Source organism: Hippichthys cyanospilos, chromosome 15 (genome assembly GCF_059441005.1).
Source record: "Hippichthys cyanospilos isolate Australia breed blue-spotted pipefish chromosome 15, RoL_Hcya_1.0, whole genome shotgun sequence".
NCBI classification, from domain to species: Eukaryota; Metazoa; Chordata; class Actinopteri; order Syngnathiformes; family Syngnathidae; genus Hippichthys; species Hippichthys cyanospilos.
This window is the reverse complement of record NC_142383.1, coordinates 16,354,653-16,373,537: the sequence shown is the minus strand read 5'-3', so window position 1 is coordinate 16,373,537 and position 18,885 is coordinate 16,354,653. Positions and strand designations below refer to the sequence as shown.

The 18,885-nt window shown below is 41.9% G+C and overlaps 1 protein-coding gene across 1 annotated transcript; it reads right to left on the bottom strand.

The window, feature by feature from the left end:
- Window positions 1-226: 226 nt before the first annotated feature.
- On the bottom strand, window positions 227-18,737 carry cwc27 (CWC27 spliceosome associated cyclophilin). Its single transcript, XM_088435894.1, has 14 exons — window positions 18,400-18,737; window positions 18,215-18,311; window positions 18,029-18,141; window positions 17,722-17,865; window positions 17,554-17,652; window positions 17,368-17,471; window positions 17,222-17,291; window positions 17,070-17,149; window positions 16,772-16,802; window positions 16,583-16,704; window positions 8,186-8,286; window positions 2,736-2,845; window positions 2,547-2,656; window positions 227-744 (listed from the first exon to the last, which is right to left on the bottom strand). Exons 1-14 carry the CDS (start codon window positions 18,439-18,441, stop codon window positions 582-584), a joined length of 1,386 nt encoding a protein of 461 aa, XP_088292020.1. The 5' UTR covers window positions 18,442-18,737; the 3' UTR covers window positions 227-581.
- Between the last annotated feature and the right edge of the window lie 148 nt (window positions 18,738-18,885).

Here is an 18,885-nt window from a genome sequence, read left to right as displayed (position 1 = left end):
GTATTTTATTTTTTTATTAATAACCTAAATTATTTCATGGACCTCCTGGGGTCCGGGACCTCAGTTTTTTCACTTTCAATGTATTTTTTTGCGAATTTTTGGTTGTTTTATGTTTATGTTTTATGTACCACCCCCCCCCAAAAAAAAAATAACAAACGGTCAAAATCAGTTTTTTTTTCCTACGAATTTTATAACTTCATTGCCCAATTTGAGAAAAATGCTAAACTTTCGCAGCGTAATATTCAGTTTTATTCTGTATTTCACACTTCAAAACAATACATTTCGTATACATTTCGTCCCCGGGCCATAGTTTGGACACCGGTGGATAAATTCGCAATTTTTTAAGAAGTACAGTGAACCTCCCGCCATCTATCGCAAGGGCACAAGCATAAGAAAAGAACAAAACGTGATGATTAGTCAGAAATATATCGCTAATCATTCCAGGTTGTTAAATTTATTGTCAACCTTTTAGTTATAAAAACGTCGTACGCAAATGGACTCGTAAGCGGCAGTCCAAAATCGTCCCATCACGGTCACGATCCTGAATCCAGATCTTTGGGGATGGCTTCACAAACCTCACCTCACCTCTTGGCTTTCTTCTCCCTCATGATCTTTTTGCTCTCCTCCCGCCGACGCTTGTTGACGGGGTTGCGCGGGTCGTAAATCTCGAAGGTGTCCTCGTCCTGCATGTTGGCGTCTTTGACCTTCCGGGACTGCTCGTCAAACTGCAGCACGTGACCGAGCCTGGACAAGATGGGGATGGGAGCGCGCTCTTCGTAAATATTAGCGTCTGGGACGGCTAGTTCAGATTGCAACATTTTAAGTTGAGCCAGAATTCTTGACTCGATTGTAGTAAAGGAGCATACGGTGTACTATTGTTTTATCACAGTTTATCGTTGGTCCACCAATGATAAAACCATAAATTTTGGTCTATCAGCCGCAATTTTTTTCACACTTTGTACCCTGCGATTTATAGTCCAGGGAGGTGTATCTGCAGTTTATTTGACAAGGCATCAGGGCAACTCTCCCGGGAAACAAGGGAGACAAAAGAACACACTGTCAAAGTTTTGATTTGGAGTTTGAACTGCTATTTTACTAGCATCCAGGGGGCACTCTACACTAGTAAACAAAATCAGGCAGGTTACTGTTGTGTTGGTGTAACATTCTACATCGGGGAGTGTCGGTATTATGTAGAAAATATGTTGGTGCTTTTCTTATCTCTAAATGTGCAGGCATGTGTGTGGACGCCATGACGTTGCTGTAACAGGGCAGTTTGGGGAAAAAAATTAAGGTTTTCACCAAAACCACAAATTTTAAAAATTCCACGCACCATTTTCTCCTACATGACGCGGGCACCAATGAGGAGTGGACTTGAATTTCGGAGTGAGAGTGGGTTGTCCATTTCCCATACGACGCCGACCCGGCTGTGTCTTCTGGATGTCTGCGCGAAAGGGGCTACGGCGAGACCGAGGCTGGGATGCAAAGTTACAGAAGCCTCCGCTGTTTATTTTTCTGGCCTTGCTCACTCAGGCAGGGGGGGGGCGGAGTAAACGTCGAGGCGGGAGGGGGGGGGGGGGGGGTCTGCGCCGACACAGATGGAATAGTTTACCTCCTCTGTCCCAGACTTGACTTCCAGTGTCTGACCTGTTGTAACCCACATTCTGAGTGTGCTGCTCCTGCAGTGGCACACACTTCCCACCGCTGTTTTTCCAGGAACACTAGGCTGCCAGCCGCCCCCCCCCCCCCCCCCCCCCCCCCCCCCCCCCCCCCCCCCCCCCCCCCCCCCCCCCCCCTAGAGGTCCTTGCCATACCTGGCGGGGCCGGCGCAGCGAGGTGTCTACCAACCAAGGCTTCTCTCAAATTCATTTTAAACCCCCCCACCGACCCTCCGCTCGCACACACTCCTGGAGACTAATGGCAACAACAGATTGTGTTATTCTAAATCTCTCATTCACACACATGGTATTCATTTCAAACTGGACTTGCGTTTAAGATCCGCGCCGAAAAACAGAATATGAGAGCAGAACACAGCGTCAGGACCCATTTCCTGGCGGCGGCCGGCTGACGCGTGCACGTACTGTACGTACCCCCTGAACTTTGGCACGCATTTAAACGAGTGGTAGGTGAGATGCGCTGCTGCAGATTTTTTTTTGGGGGGGTAGCAGGTGTAAGTAACCAACACGCGATTTGGACTAATCCAGGAGGTGTTATAAAACTCTATTCAAAGCTCTTTGAGCCACTTACCTTCACGCCTTACCCGTTTCTTCTGCGTCGAAATGTTACAGCAATTAATTTTTAGCAGAACGTATTGTCACCTGTCTAAAAAAAAAAATCCGAATTTTTAATCCTGCGGTGACATATTGCTGCATTGTTACAATCGAGTGGAGGAGAAGACTTCAGTTGGATGATAGTAGCAAGTGCCTGTTGCGGCTAACGGGAGCTCGTGTTAGCTGGGGCATTATTTTCAATAAAAGAAGCAAGCAGACTGAACCACCGTCCGAGTCCCTCCTTGTTCACACTGCCGATTTTAAAATTTGGTCACTCACCATCCTGAGTCGTCATCCTCGGCCAGCTCGTCTACGTCCTCCTCCTCCTCCGGGGCTTCGCTGATGGCCGTTGACAGCTTGGACTTGAAACGGTTGAGCAACTCCATCGTCTGGTGAGGAAACGAAGAAATCCAGGTGAAAATGCGGGAGGGTCGCTTTTCAAAGTCCGTTGAAAGTTTGACGGTTTACCTGTTCCTCTCTGCCTGAGCCTTTCTTGCGCCTATCTTTCCTCTGCTCCTCGTACTTCTTCCTCTCCTCGAGATACTCGGCGACGGCCTCGCTGGTTGGCTTTTTGCTCTCTGGACAAACGGGCCAGGTGTTAAGAACCGTGAACCACGTCAGATCTTCACACCTGGCTAACACTTTGGCCGCATTCACATACACTTGAAAACGTCAAATTTGAAGTCAACCGAATACCTTAAAGGGACAATGTGTAAGATTTAGACTGTTTTTCATTAAGCGGGAATAAATTAAACGATAACGAAAAAAAACAGTATGTTTTAAATATAATCGTCGGTCTAGTTATCATTAAATGTTATTACGATAATGAAAAACGGTCTGAATATTACACATTGTCCCTTTAAGGCTTTGACTTTAACTATCAGTACCACGGTTTTAAAAGGCATGTTTGTGTCTTTTACTTGGAAGAAACAATGCCCCCCACCTGTTCCCGCGCTTCTTATCTTACCCGATGTTGACAAATGTGAAGCCAGAAAATGTGGATAACATGATCAAAGAGAAAAGATAAAAAGCAGGCCGCGACGCCGGCCGTCATGCTGATCTGGCGATAACGCGAGAGGCGGAGACGGTGGAAGTATAAGAAGTTTCATCTGGAATTGACGTGCTGACCTATGTTTGAAGACATTTCGAAGATAGGCAAAAAATGCGTCTTTTTTGGGTGATGCGTGGTTCTTAAAGGCGCCCTATCACGAAAAACTTCTGGGGGGTTTTAAACTAGGCTATAATGTTGATTTCTCACCCTAAACGCCGTCGGTGTTAGTTTCCATCATTGATGCATTTCTAAGCATTCCTTGCAGGTAAACACGACTTGAGAAAAGCTTATGATGACAGAAATTCATACCTCCTTTACACCAATGGTTCTCAACCTTTTTCAGTGATGTACTCCTTGTATATAAATAAATGAGGTAACAAGATGAGCTACTGGGCGGATGTCAGTTGGCTGTTAGCAGCCAGTGCCAATTGCAGATAACAGCAGTGCATGTGAACTGAGGTTGTTATGGCATTATTTTCAATAAAAGAAGTGAGCAGACTGAACCAAGGTCCGAGCACATCCTTGTTCATGTATAATTTATGATTTCTCCAGCTGATTCAATTAAGTGTGTTAAGGTATACAGTCAGAATTTGACCCTAAAATTAAGGTTGCGCCCTGTACACAGGTCGTATTTAATTGTGGAAAGTGTTCCAATTATTATCCTCTAGGTCCTTTCATTTTGCAAAAACTGCGTGAAAGGTGCTTTTATTTACATAGCTCTTGCCATCCCAGCTCCACAATGGAAACAAATCCAAATGAAGTTACGGATCGGAACGATGACGAACCGGACTGAACCACTTGACATAAGCGCGGCTTTTAATTACATTTTCTGACTGGCTCGGGAGTCGTATACGTCCGCGGCGACGCAACAAGAAAGCGTTGTCTCCTCGACGCAGCTGAGAATACTTTTCCGCGGCGGTGTCTGGTGCGAAACTCGCGACGTGAGGTCACCGAGCGGCAGACGGTCTGGCTGGCTGGCTGACTGGGGATGCGGCGTGATGTGATGTTTGCTGCGGGCGCATGACAAGACGTCTGTGGCGATGCTCGTGTTTTGCCGCGCTAACAAACAAATGAACTAAGAGAAACCGCAGCGAGGACAGCTTCACGTCAGCCGGGCGAGCTAGCGGCGCTTGCGTTGCTTCGACGTTAAATATAACCATGTTTTTGGAGGACGCAAACGTAATAACTTCTGGCACTTCAAACGGACTGTCAACGGTTCGTGAGGAGGAAAAAAAAATACAATGTTGTTGTTTTTGTACTTATGAAATGGGTGTTGTAGTGGAAATTGCGGAAATAATCGCTGGGAGAAGTTCGTCTTTAAAGAGTAGGGCTTTTTCCGACTTTTTTTGTACTAATGAACAGCATGCGCAGAAGAGGATTAGAGCCAGTGAAGGAAAAATAAAGAAAGTTGCCAGGATTCTCATGTCAATCTCGGAATTCTGACTTTATTTTCAGAGTTCTCTCTTCAAAGTCAGAATTCTCGATTTAGAGTCAGAATTGAATGAATGAATTCTGACAAGGACCTTAATATAAATGTTGAGTTTGAAGTTAGAATTATCCTCAGAAGACTCAAAACTCAAAAATGTTGTGACAAATGAGAGACTAGTCAGCGAATTCTGACTAAGTCCAAAGAACTGTGAAGTCAGAATTCTCATTTTAAAATGATTTCTGACTCCAGTTAGAATGCTGGTATGGTCTGAGTTCTGACTTTAAAGTGAGAATTCTGACTTCAAATCAAGAATTAGTCTCGGGACAGCATTCGGATAGTCAAGTGAGAAGTCTGTAAAGTCAGAAAATTCGAAGAATAAAGTCAGACTTTTAAGAATAGTAGAAACGCTGATAAAAACTCTGATCGTAGTCAGATTTTAAAGCAGAATCATCCTTGGAAGTGATTAATTGTCATGATGGAACATGGTGAGAGAGGCTGCAGACCCAGAAGTAGGGAGGCAGTGTGTGGTAAATAAATAAATAAAAATTCAACATAAAAAAACAAACAAACAAGCTCGAGGGGAGGATGACGAGGAACTGACACCAACAAGTGACGCAAACCTGACCCTGCAAGAACTGAAATGAAACAGGAAACTAAATACACTTCAAACTGACGAGCCGAACACGGAACACCTGGGCATGAAACAATAGGAGCAGGGAGCCGATTGGCAGACAAAATCTAAGTAGGCTAATGAGGACAGTTGGACGCAATCGCACTGACTAGACACTGACATGAGGGGAACAAAAACATGAACTTAAACAAATGAACCCCACAACTCGAAAATTTAAAAACCAACAAAAGTCCAAAAGCCCATAAGTCATCTAACCCGCCTCCTCCCTTGACAACCTGGATGCTGAGTGAGGACGCCCCAAGGTGTTGCATGGACGCACTCGCATCGGCGTCTCCGGCTGTCGTCTCTAAAGACTAGCTAGAAGTTTGACGTCCTTTCTAACTACATTCCTTACTTGGGCTCCGTCGTAGCAACGAATAAAGACCCTCCCGTGTTGTAGCAACCAGGAGCTTTTATAGGACAAAAGGTGTTCGCCTGCGCAATAATCATGGGCTTTTTGGGGAGCGAGGTGACGCATCCTTGCTTTCGATCATCAATCAAAAAATAAATAAATAAAAAATGTGACAGTTGCTTTATATAAGAGACGCTAGCGGACATATTTGTGGTTGTAAACAAATGTGTTTAGTGTGTCTGACATCATCAATTAGTTAGCTAAACCTCAAATAAACACGGCCCAAAAGGTTGATGTATTGTGGGCGGAGTTTAATCCTACAGCAGTGTGTCAAGCATTTGATTGGCTGAAAATTCTCATGATCATTTGATTAAAAGTAGGAAGAGAGTCAGTCAACTATACAGAATTAATTATGCTAATTTCTGTGAGCCAGTTGTCGGTGTTTAACATTATATGTTAGCATTAAGCTAGTTGACTCTACGATATAACAGTCTGTAGAGCTAAGTGTAATGTGGGCGGAGTTTGAGCTGATAAGAGTCTGTCAACTGTTTGATTGGCTGAAAATTGTCATAATCACTTGCGTTAAAGTTGCATTAGTAATTATCCTAAATTCTGTTAGCCTGTCTGTTTAGTTTCACCTTATGTGTTAGCATTTACTAGCTGATTTTCATTGGATGAAATAACAAGCAGTGTGGGCGGGGTTTGAGCTGACACCAGTCTAAGTGTTTGATTGGTTGCCAACTGTCGTGGTCATTTTGGGTAAAGCTGCAGAAGGTTTATAATTACTGTATAATAATTATCTTAATTTAAGTTAGCCTGTTTATGGCGTTTTAAATTATGTTAGCATTAAGCTAGCAGACTTTTATTGGACAAAATTATGGGTTTTGGTTGTACATTTTGGCGTTAAATGTAGTTTCTTTTAACTACAAATATATTTTTAAGCGCTCTCATTTTCATCCAACAGAATTAACGAGAATATTGTTTGCATTTTAGGCATCTCATTATCATCATATTTCGGCCCGCAGGGGGTAGCCGCGTCCGCTCCATCTGGAGCTTTACAACGCAAACTGCGCCAAGATATAAAACATTCCTTTGGTTGCAAGCTCTCGTTTGCTTGGTTTTGCTGCTTCAATAAAATATTTGGGGTTTGGAGTGCAGAAGAGATTTTGTAACTTCTTTTGTTGTTTTTGACACTTTAAAGACCTGATGATTTGTCAATGACTTATTCGGGAACAATGAGTGGTACGGTGATCGTTTACTGCGGCCCTCGAACAATTTAAGTGCCAACGTTAAGTGCTTCTCCCGTGAGTGGAGTGAGCAGCTCGGAGGTCAGCATAGAAAGCGGTGGGGACGGTCGTGTCCCTGCGTGCAGCTGATATTTACAAGCCACATGATGGAGATAACTTTGTGGAGCAAATCGAGAACGTTTTCGAAAAAAAAAAAAAAAAGCGTTCCATCCTGCGGCTAAGCTGGATGCATGAAGCCCGTAGCCGGGTTAAACTTTACTTGAACACTAATGGTAGAGCAACACATAAAGACAGGTAATTTATTAATACTAACAGGCATATATTCTTTATCTTCTTCGATGAACAACTAATATTACCGTGACTTACTGAGAATATATGTTGACGATGGATTCAAATTATTTTTTTATGATTAAATATATATTTTAATCTTGTTATTAACCCATTCAATGCCAGGGAAGTATTTTCACGTTATGTAAGACATTGCAATTTTTTAAATTAGAATCAATCATGTTGGGAACTTTTACTGCATTTTTCACCAATGATTTTGGATAAGGCATGAATTGCTGTTTGCATGTCAGAATTTTGGCCTGCCCCTCCAAAAATGGTGGATATTTTTGACTGAAATTTGTCAGCCGATTGGAGAAAAGGGATATGTCTGTAGAAATCGAAATAATAAAGGTATACCTGCCTACTCTAATTTGTGTTTTTGACAAGATGTTTTAGAGATGATAGTTTTTCTAAAATATTTCTGTGTTGTTCTCTGGTTGAAGTGACCTTTGTAAACACTTTTTTTTGGGACACATTTTCATATTTTCTTAGAAAACTGTCCGCCTTGCTACTGCAACATTTCACCCACGAGAGCCCTAAATACAAAAATAAGCACGGAGCAACGCTGGACAATTTTCACCCATCTAATTTTCTGCCAGCTTTAACAGAAAAATGCACAACCTCATAATGGGGAACAATAGACGTCTGCAACTTAATTGACACAATCAAGCGGCTTGCACGTCTGCCTTTTAGTGACCATTAGCCGAGAATGCGGCGCGGACCACCCGGTTGAGTGGCGAGAGTTAAAATGCGCCTCCCTGCAGTAAGTGGGACAATATATTACACACACAAAAAAAAAAACAAAAAAAAACAATGAAAGTGAAGAAACAGAGCCCGCATACCCTCTTCGACTTCATCCATGGCGGGCTTGGGGCCATCTTCTCTTTGCTTCAACGCCTTCAGCTCTTTTTTTAACTGGCGAACTTCCTTGCGCAACTCTTCGCTGGAGAGGGAGAAACATACAAATGCTTAAAGGAGGCCATTGAGCAGAAGTGTCCATACCAGCGGGTGGCGCTGAACTCCATAAAACATAGCTTTTTTTCAACAATTGCAAAGTTAAAAATGTTCAATTGTGATCTAAAATATGGTACTGTCAAACTAAACAAGAAATACGCAATTAAAGAGTTTATGCCTTAGTTGATTTTACTTAGCTTAATGATAACAATGTCGAACATCATACAAGATGCTCCATGTTCCAATTAATTTATTTTCAATTTGAAAAAACAAAACAAAACAGTTTTACCATCAACATTGAAAAAAATAAGCTGGAGTTGACAAACTGCTTCATGTTCCAGTTAATTTGCTCTTAATTTGACAAAAAGTACTGCAGCCATTAACAATGAATAAAATACGCTGCAGTTAAAAAAAAAACAGAATAGAATAAAATGCCTTGTCATTGTGCGGCAGATATACAACAAAATGCTTATTAAATATGAATGAACAGAATCATTTCACAGGTTATTGATATTTTCAGTGTGTTCTATATAGCTACATCTTCGAGTGGCTTCAATGATCCAATTCATTTGTTCTTAATTATTACAAAGAAGCTGTAGAGGCATTAAAATAGTTTAAAGTTAGAATAAACAAACCATTAATTTGCTGATACCTGCAAGAACCCATCTCACGTATACCCTGAAGTGTCTTCATGAAACCCGTTTTACTCGTACCCTCATTTGAGCACCACTGCTTAAAGCAACGGATATTTCAACACAGTGAAGCGACATAGAAAGATTTAGGTATACAATATTTCTCACAGGCATATATTCTTTATCCTCTTCGAGGAACTACTAACACTGTATTGCCCCAGTGTGCCGTATGGGAAAAATTGACTCTAAATCCCGACAAATTTGAGGCTGACCAGCATGACGACCTTCCGCCGTATATCATCATTATTCACATTATTTATGGAGCGCCGCGTCTCACATTTATGAGTAACATCTCCTCCTTTCTCTTAAGTGGTTTGCGGTATTGAGGGAAAAGCCCTCAATGGTCATCCGCGTTCGGTATACGAGTGAGTCTTTAAACTCCTGACACCTCGGTACGAGTGCCAATAAATATTGTTTATACTCCCTCTCTTCAAACGTGGACTTGTTACATAAAGTTTTCGAGCGAAGCGGATAAGAGAGGCGAGCCGGGGGGAGCGACGCAGCCTCTCTGACCCGCCGAGCCGACCCACTTGGCGGGCGGCCCGGCGAGCGGGGTTCCCGCGGGGCGAGAAGCGCCGGTCAGGTCGGCCCGCGCCGCCCCGCGTGACGCAGGCTTGCAGATGTTCTGCTGGGAAGCGATAATGTTTTGCTAAGCCTGACACTTATTGTGCTGCTGCCATTCGCTCAAAGCTCAGGTAAGCTGCGGCGTCTGGGCCCCCCGAGCAGAAACATGTGAAGCATCTCCAGACTAAACAATGATCGCCTTTGTTTCTGACGTCACCTTCTACAGACCGGCATCCCTTTTTTTTTTTTCTTCTTCTTCTGCTTCCTCCTCTATTAGAAGGCTAACTTGTGTAAGCTCGACTTCATCCACTCGGGGTGCTGCCATGCCTCGACTTACAAGTTGAATATTGCTTTTGTTGATTTAAAAATAGTTTGGGGGTTTATTTAATAAAATATTGCTTTTTATTTATTTTTTTGCTTTGATTGCTTCAAAATTGGAGCATATATAACATATGAAAATTTCAAACAAGGCGTTTTAAAAAAAAAAAAAATACTGTGAAAAATACATTTATGAATGAAGAATTTACATGGTGATTAAGTAAATTATTTTTTCGTCCTCCAAAACTGAAAACTGGCGGTTTATGCACTGTATAAGATGCACAAGATAATAAGGCGCAATGCCAGCTTTTGAGAAAATTGAAAGCTTTCAGGTGGGGGGGCTCATGGAGGATAGAAAAAAAAAAGAGTCTTTGGCTATGCCTTGCCTCAAAGAGAGGGCATAGCATAAGTCTGGAAAAAAAAAAAATCCTTGCACATGCAGCAACAGAATGACACCAAAATCGCTCTATAAATGATGCTAGGGTTATGGCAGGCAATTTTGGCGGATATGATTCCATTATAAGGTATTTTCTATTTTTTTCAACAATAGTTGTTGTGAACAACGAAGCCCTCTTTTGATCCTATGTAACTTCCTGTACTCTTTGTTCCAGACCATTTAATCCTTAACCTGCAAAATTATGCCAGCATGATTCCGATCCAATTATTCTTTGTTACATGATACCATTACATCCTCGTTTTGTATTACGATATGTTCATGCCGTCGTCTGTGTCAGCGTTTCTACTTTTTATGCCAAGATGGTGACCTCGTCATCCGCGACTGGCAGCTGACTTCTAACGCGGGTGCATGACAGCGAGGTCCTGCCTTGACACGTCGCTCTAGGCAAAACAAGATCCATCTCCGTGGCGACGGACAAACAATTGGCTCTAATAAAAAAAAGGGAAGGAGGCCAGAAACGGACCAGAAAAACCCTGACAACATCTGTTTGGACACACCTCGGGGCTCTATGAATTCCTCTGCAGACATCACACTATTGTGAATGTTTGGATTAATTTGAAGAAGAGAAAAAAAAATACTCAATTTAAAATACAATTAATTTGTTCCATATTTATTTCGGAAAGTCCCCCAGCTGTGGTTGATCCAGTACTTTGTAATTATGTGACAGCGATGATGAAATTAATCGCGCATTAAAGTAGTACTTGAAAATGTTATTCATGTGACTGAATCGTGAATTATACCGAAATCCAAATTGAGATTAGGAGTAAATTAACTCATTCAAACCCAATGACATAATTTTCCTTTTTTTTTTTTTTAAAGTATTCAGACAATTCTGTCCCAGGTACTTATTTACATTGCTTTCCTTTTTTTTTCAAGTCATACACTCAAAGCTGTCTAAAAACACCTATACAAAATAAATTAAGCACTGAAGTACTCAATTACGTGATGTGATTAACTCTTTTGATGCCAGTATATTTCGCATTTTCACTCACCCTTCGAGGCCAACAGAATAATGTGCGCAATGTCTATGTAAATATGGGTGGTATCATATGAAAGATTGATTACCGTTACTTAGAATTGCATGTAGGTCATATCTATGTTATATGTATGGAAACACTGCCATCCAATGGTCAAAGTTATCACTACAGTGCTCAATTGGCTTATATTAGGTATTAGTCAAGGGTGTCAACTACTCCCCATAAAAAAACGTATTCGACCAGAATTGTATTATTTATTATTGTGATTACAATTTTAAAAGATGAGAATTATCGTCCATGGCACTGAAAGAGTTAAGTACTCAAGTATTTAATTACCCCGGGTAATTAAGTGCCTTATTTTATGGAATTAAGTCCTAAAGTAATTAATTACTTTAGGTGCAAAAAGTACTTAAGTAATCGATTGTTACTTATGGTGTTAAAGTACTAAAACTGATTGAGTTACTCAAAGTACTGTGAGAACCACTGCGCTAGGGTATATAAATATCCCGATATAATAAACAGGGTTAAAGGAATAAGTCACAATGTGAGATAATGTATGGCGGATTTGCACTGTCCACTTTCTAAAAATCAAAGGGCCGGAGGAGGATCTAAAAGGCATCCGCTTCCGTATCTTCTCAAGATACCACGCAGCTGCTGTCCCTCTCAGGATGAAAAAGGGAAGAAAAAAAAAAACAGTGAAAGTCAAAGCAAGAGCTGCGGGTGATTAACTTTTGTTAAAGAAAGCATATGAGGGGACTGGCGGCGACCCAACAACTCCCCGGTGATTCAGAACCTCCAGAAGAGCCGGGTGTCTGTCTGGCAGGAGTCTGAGGCTGACACGGGAGTTTTACAAAACTTAAAATAGCCGCGCGACGACTGCGCGCCCCGCGGCGGAAAAACTCGTCCGGAATATCGGCGCAGGCGTCGTTTTTGGCCTCCTGCGAATTCTCGTTTCACGGCCCCAGAGTGAGAAATGAAGGCCAACTGTTCAAATAAAGCCGCTGTTGAAATGAGTTAAAGGGATATTAAAACAAGTCAAACTTAACACCTCGCTATGTGGCCGCGCGCAGCCGGGAGACCGCAAGGATGGCGGCGGCGCTCTCCTGTAATGACCCAGCGAGTGATGCGGACCAACGGGCCGGGCGGACTCGCCTCGGGGGGGGGGCACTCCACGGGTTTGGGCCGGGGCCAAGCAGAACTGCGAGCCGGATTCCAAACCTCCACGCAGGAATTTGCATGACTCGGCACAGCGATCCAGACCGACGCGCAGCCCACCGTGGGTCCCTGTTTTACAACGCCGTCTGACTCGCAAGGTCCCCCCCCACCACCGCCGCAAGCCGCCCCCTCCCACCGCAACCCCCCCCCCCCCCCCCCCCCTCCTTTTCTGGCCACCGCCATGATACCAGACAGCAAAGCGTCAGCAAAATGCTCTCAATGTATACAGTAAGCTATAGTGTGGTTTTTATTTACAGCCTCTATGGGAAAACCGCTCTTCCTATAGGGAATAATAGAAGTACGGCGTTCCACCGCTATAATGTGGTTCACCTTTTGCTATAATCCAAAATATTCAACGCAACTTACATTTCTTACATTATACTTTTCAAAACTAGAAGTGCAACAGTTGAAGTGGTTGTCAACCATTTTTAATGATGTGCCCCTTGTGAAACGGTTTTTTCAGCCAAGTACGCACTAAACAATGCAAAGAAAACTGGTTTAATAAACTTTTCAACTAAAAATGTTAGATTGTTTTATTTCTGTTTCGTTTGCGAGATAATTGTGTCAGTGATGACGATGCACGGCCGTATAACGCTTAAACAAATAAAGGCATTCAAAATTTTGTGAAGGAGTTACTGTAACAAGCAAAAAATGGCTTCATGTTCCATTTCATCTGCTCTTAATTTAAAAAGAAAAATGTATTGTTCCTGTCAATAAATTAGATCTGCTCATACCAGCAGAAACCTTGTTCAAATTTTAAATACCCCTGGAAATACCTTAGCGTACCCTCATTTGAAAATCACTGGATAAATCGATAAATTGACAACTAATCAATTACCAAATAAATTGTTAGACATTTTTGATCAATCAAAATAATTGTTTCTAGACTTGACACCCAAAAGCTCAGAATTTCATCCTTGACAGTTTTCTATGAAAGCAAACTGAGTGGTAGTGTTAATACAAAAAACCGATATCGATGTATCGATTTTTACATTTGGTAAAGTACTAAAATAATGTGAGAGGGTTTGTCGTTATATATAACATGTATCTTGTTCTAGTCAGTTTTACAGTAAGAATCAACTGGTAACGGAAAATAAACAGCTTGAAGCAAGCACACTTGACCTCTAATTTAAAGAACCTTGCAAGCAACGGGCTTTAAGGAATATTTGACAAAGTGTGTTTTCATACATCCTCTCGATATTGCAGGTTTTTCACCTACTACGGCAGATTTGCCAAACCTGTACAAGCTACAGTATGAGGTATTTGGCTGTTTCTTTTTTTTTTTTCTTTCTTTTTAAAGCCCTCGGGCTGCATGTCTGTCTGGAAGCCTTTCCAAGCAGCCGGCCAGGGAGCGAGCGCCCCATGCGGAGCAGATGTGCTGCACTGGGCCAGAGTTCTGTAAACCTGGCAGCTCCCAAAACGTACACAACTCCGCAGCCAAGCGCTGGATTATCTCAAGTGGTTTTCCACACACGCGCGCGCGCGCACGCACACGAAATGGGGCTGCATAACTGGCGAAGCTCTGCAAGGCCTCAGTGAGCGAGCGAGAGCCCGTCGGCCGGCGTCCAACCGAGCCGGCGAAGACGCAGAGGACCCGGCTGGACCGCGCGCGATGTCTGATGACCCACTTTGGATGCAGATGATCCGAGGCGTGCCGTCACCGACCGTGTGGCTGGTGTATGTTGATGATGATGTAATACAACAAAGTAACATGACATTAAAGCGGAGGTTCTCAAAGGTTTTGGGTCCAGGAACACAAAACATATGGGGGGGAAAAAAAGTTGAAAGTCCCCCAAGTAAACCTAATTGAACACTGCTATTATGTGTACTTAATGCCTTAGTTGAAGATCCGGGACATCCCAATGTCATCATCATGCCAGACTTTTGAACTCATTCAAACGCTCTCCAAAAAAAGAGTAAAAGAAAATACATGGGATTGAATGTCTTGGCTTTCTAAAGACGTATAACTACGTCTTTGGGATTAAATGAATAATAAAACGTATTGCTAGCAAAAGTAACTATGCAGTCTATTTCTGTTTTGATGAAATTAAAATAGAGACATTTATTGTGTCATAATTACAATTTTATGACTTTTGAAGATTTTTGCACTATGGGAGTCCAGGTTGAGCCAATCATTGAAGTCATTGAAAGCCTTGCAAATACCATAAGTTGTCCGCTAGCGCCACCCGGTGGTTTTGGGGTGTCAACCCCAAAATTTCTATTGTGACCCCGTTCGTGAGTTGCTGTCAAAAGGATTCATGCAAAAATCTTGGGAAATGCATGATAAAACTTGGGATTTTCAATATGTCTAAAATTGACAATATTTCCAATTTTGAATGGCAGTAAATGAGCCTGACCTGGGCTAAACTTGACATATACCTTTCAACCTCCCGTTTGCAAGCATTCAGAAGTGACGGCGGCGTAGCATATTGAAAGTAGACATATTTGGATAATCTATACAATATTTTAGCCTCCTGATGTTTGATTTGTATGCTTTTCTTTTAATGTCACACATAAAAATTTCCCGCAGGGGTTAAATTATAGAACATATTCTGTCTTGATCTTTTTTGTTTATCAAAAAACTCAAGTAATATTTCTCATGTCGATGATATTTCCAAACTTCTGACAGGGGCAGTACACTTTACACTATATACTTTATACACACACACACACACACACACACACACACACACACACACAGGTATGCAGTACATATTTAATTAACATCTAGCAGGTTTTTGCTACAGAGCTGACTGAATTTGAGTCTGGGCTCTGGATGCTCACTCTGTTCTATCAAATGTTAGCACAACTTTCAATTTAAGAGCATGGGGCAGACCCGAGACCTGAACCAACAACTGACAGTGGATATGAGCTATGGTTGAATCAAATCAAAGCGGTTGATGGCGGAAGCGGGGTGGGGATGGTGGGGTGATAGAGACCTCCTCCCCCATCCCTCGCAAGCGCCCCCCCCCCCAATACAACAATGCCCCCTTTGTGCAGGAATAACAGTGTACCTTGCAGCCTGCTCTGTGATGCCCTGCCAAGACAAACCACTGTGTTGGGTTACAGTTCTTGTAGCAAAACAATCTGTGCTTGTTTTTAATAAACTACTCCGGGCCTGGCTGTCAGTCAAGCGCGCGCGCACACACACACACAGACAGTTTATCACATTAGCACTAATGAGAGGGGCGGGTTCGATGATGCGTGCTGAGAGGGCTACCTGTTGCGACAGTCGCTTGCTCTCATAGTTATCTCGCCTCTTGTGCACCTGCGCAGCCAAGCGCTCTCCCTTTTCATGTTTTTCACTTTCAAAAATAATTGATTTCCCCCAAAAACGAGGCTTCGACCAGTGTAAACCTAACAAAATTGTATCTTGCCCTAAAAATGCCCTGCTAATGCTAACAAATATTGTAAAACACAATAGACATGCTAACAGTTAGCATCAAAACACTGGCGCAACACATGTAAAGGATAATATAAAAACAATATTAACAGACATATTAAATGTGTTCTCTATAAATACCCTTAATGTAAATATCTTACAGTAGTCAAAAAAGACTTTACTGCCCCCTGGTGGCTAAGGTGGGCACACCAAAAGGAGCAGTACAATCAATGTACTACAGAATAAATGTATGATGCGCAGTTGAATAGTTTACATTCTTTTTAATTACACTGTGCACAATACTAGATAAATATTTTAGATGAAGCAAACAGCCTATTCAACTTAATCCAATAAGTTCGGAGTTTTCTTTTATATTTTGTGACCAATTTTCCTTTTTTTTAATGAAAGTTAGCCTATTTGACAACCAATAATCGCATATCATTCCATCTCTTCATCAAACCTAAACTACTTCGCCCACTCAGCAAAGTGAAGATCAACAGTGCCCCCTGTAGGATATTACCCTACAGTACAAGTGTAACAAGTAGAAAAGTCCCAGTTTTTGAATAAGATGTGCTTAATAATTCTGATTGTTTAAATATACGATGCGTCATTCTGTTTTGTTTTATGTGTCGTATTTTAATTCCTCAGAAGACTTGAATAAAGAGTTGTGTGGATTGTACCTGCGACTGGTCTTCTTCCCCCGTTCCTCCTCATCCCGAGGCTCGCTAGCTTTTTCTGCAATTTTTTCTTTCTTCAGCTTGGCTCTGACCAGCTCGCTCATTTTCTCGCCCTCGTCGTCTCCCTGTAGCAACGGAACCATGAGTTTGGATGACATTTCATAAGCTTTTTTCGCGTTAAATACGACTTACCTCTGCTTCATCTCCGGGTATCTTCTCTCCTCTTGGGAAGTGAAATATGATGACATGTAAGTCTTACTTAAAGTATAATTATGACAAGAATTTATTTTTAGGGCCTGAATGATAAAAACGTTTATCGGCCAAGAGTAAAAAAAAATACAGAATGAACACTTGGAGTCTATCTCTGTTTGAACATACAACTTATGTTGTGTCAGGTTCAATAATATATATTTTTGCCAATATCAAAAAGAGTTAATATTAGACGATTAATCGGTCTGGCCCTAATTCACAAATTCATGAATAATATTACTTTTCGACGGCTGGGACGGAGCTCAGTCTGGGATCATCTTTGAGAAGGTCATGGCTGCTTTTGCTCTTTCCTTTCAAGCTCTGGGAGAAAACAGATATTGCAGAATACCGTTTGGAAACGCGGGGTTCTTTAAAAAAAAAAACGATTGTTACCTCACTGGCTTGATTGACCATCTCCTCATCTTCTTCGGCCTCCTCGCCGAACGACAGCAGACTGAAGTTTCTTCAATGATGGACAGATATTTACAGAGGTGAAAAAAAAAACACACTGGTATGAATTATTGCTAATCATGACTTACTTTGTGGCTTTTGATTGCGATTTCTTTCCTTCTTCCTTTTCTTTTTCCTTCTTTGCTTTCTTTGTTTCACGTGGCTCAATGTCATCAAAGGGACAATGCAAAACCTAGAATTATTAAAAAAAAAAAAAAAAAACAAGACGATAAGGTGAGTGAATCGCGACGAATTGAAGATGCCGAACATCTTACCTCTGCAGTTCTTATTTTGTGAGGATTCAAAGGCCTTTCATTTTCATCGCATTCCACATCCGCTAACCTGAGCATATTATAGACTGTATCTCCAGTCACCTGTAAACGGCGTTTTGTCCATGTCAGATGTCCATCTGCACGAATGAAAACAAAACCTTTCAAACTCACTTTGGCAAAAATGGTGTGCTTGTTGTTAAGCTCGTCGGCGCGTCCCAACGTGAAGAAAAATTGGCTCCCGTTGTCATGCGTCCCCGCGTTGGCCATGGCGACCAAACCTCTTCGATTGAAACGCAGTCTGGTGTGAAACTCATCCTGAGGGCGGGAGCAGAGAACCAAAGTTACACTTTGCATGTTTCCAATAAAAAACATTAATGGTGTTTTTAATCAAGTGGCAGAGCATGTGACGCTATGATGAATTATCTTATGTAAAAGTCTTCGTCTCTGAATTTGATGGACTGAATGGAAGCATCCCAACCTTGAATGTCCTCCCATAGATGGATTCTCCACCTGTACCAGTCCCAGTTGGATCTCCACCTTGAATGATGAATTCAGGCACCACCCTGTGGAATATCGTCCCATCGTAGTAACCTATAGACCACAATAAGAGTAAAAGGCATTTTTCATGCAAACGACGATTGCAAAGTGGCACTTTGTGGTTTACCTTCCATGCACAGCTGCACAAAGTTCCTACATGCTTTCGGAGCTTCTTTGGACCACAGCTCGATGTCAATGTCACCCGCGGAGGTCTTTAACAAGACCTGCAAGGAACAGTGAAATGGATTGGTTAAACGTAATTTAGTTGAAATGCCGTAGATGCGGTTAAATTGTAGATTTGACTCCACTCACCTTTCCGTTCGTAGGTGGTTCTTGGATGTATATATTGCTCATTCTCGCGACAAGTGTTGTTCCACGCTAATTTTTGTGTCAGGGATTTATTGTTTCAATGCAATATGTTTTACGTTTTGTAAACGTAGCTCTTTTAACAGTAAATAGGAATTTGATTTACGACACTTTTTCATCTGCTGCGTTTGTATTGTTTACGTCCTTGTGTGAGAGGGGTTAAGAATTTTGTTGTAGTTATTTATTAGTTTTTTATCCGAAAGTTAAGTTTTTATGGACTTTGTTTGTTTTTGACACTATTTTATGGATTATTTTGACCTGTGCACGTATTCCGTCGTGCGTGCATCGACGATACTCAGGTACCGAAAAGTTAGTTCTACCCCTAAATATAATGTGTTGGTTTGATCCAGTGTAATTGTGAAAATCATCCTTCCAAAACGTAGAAGGAAAAGAAAAGTTCCTGATCTTTTTTCCAAACGGAACTACCGTAAT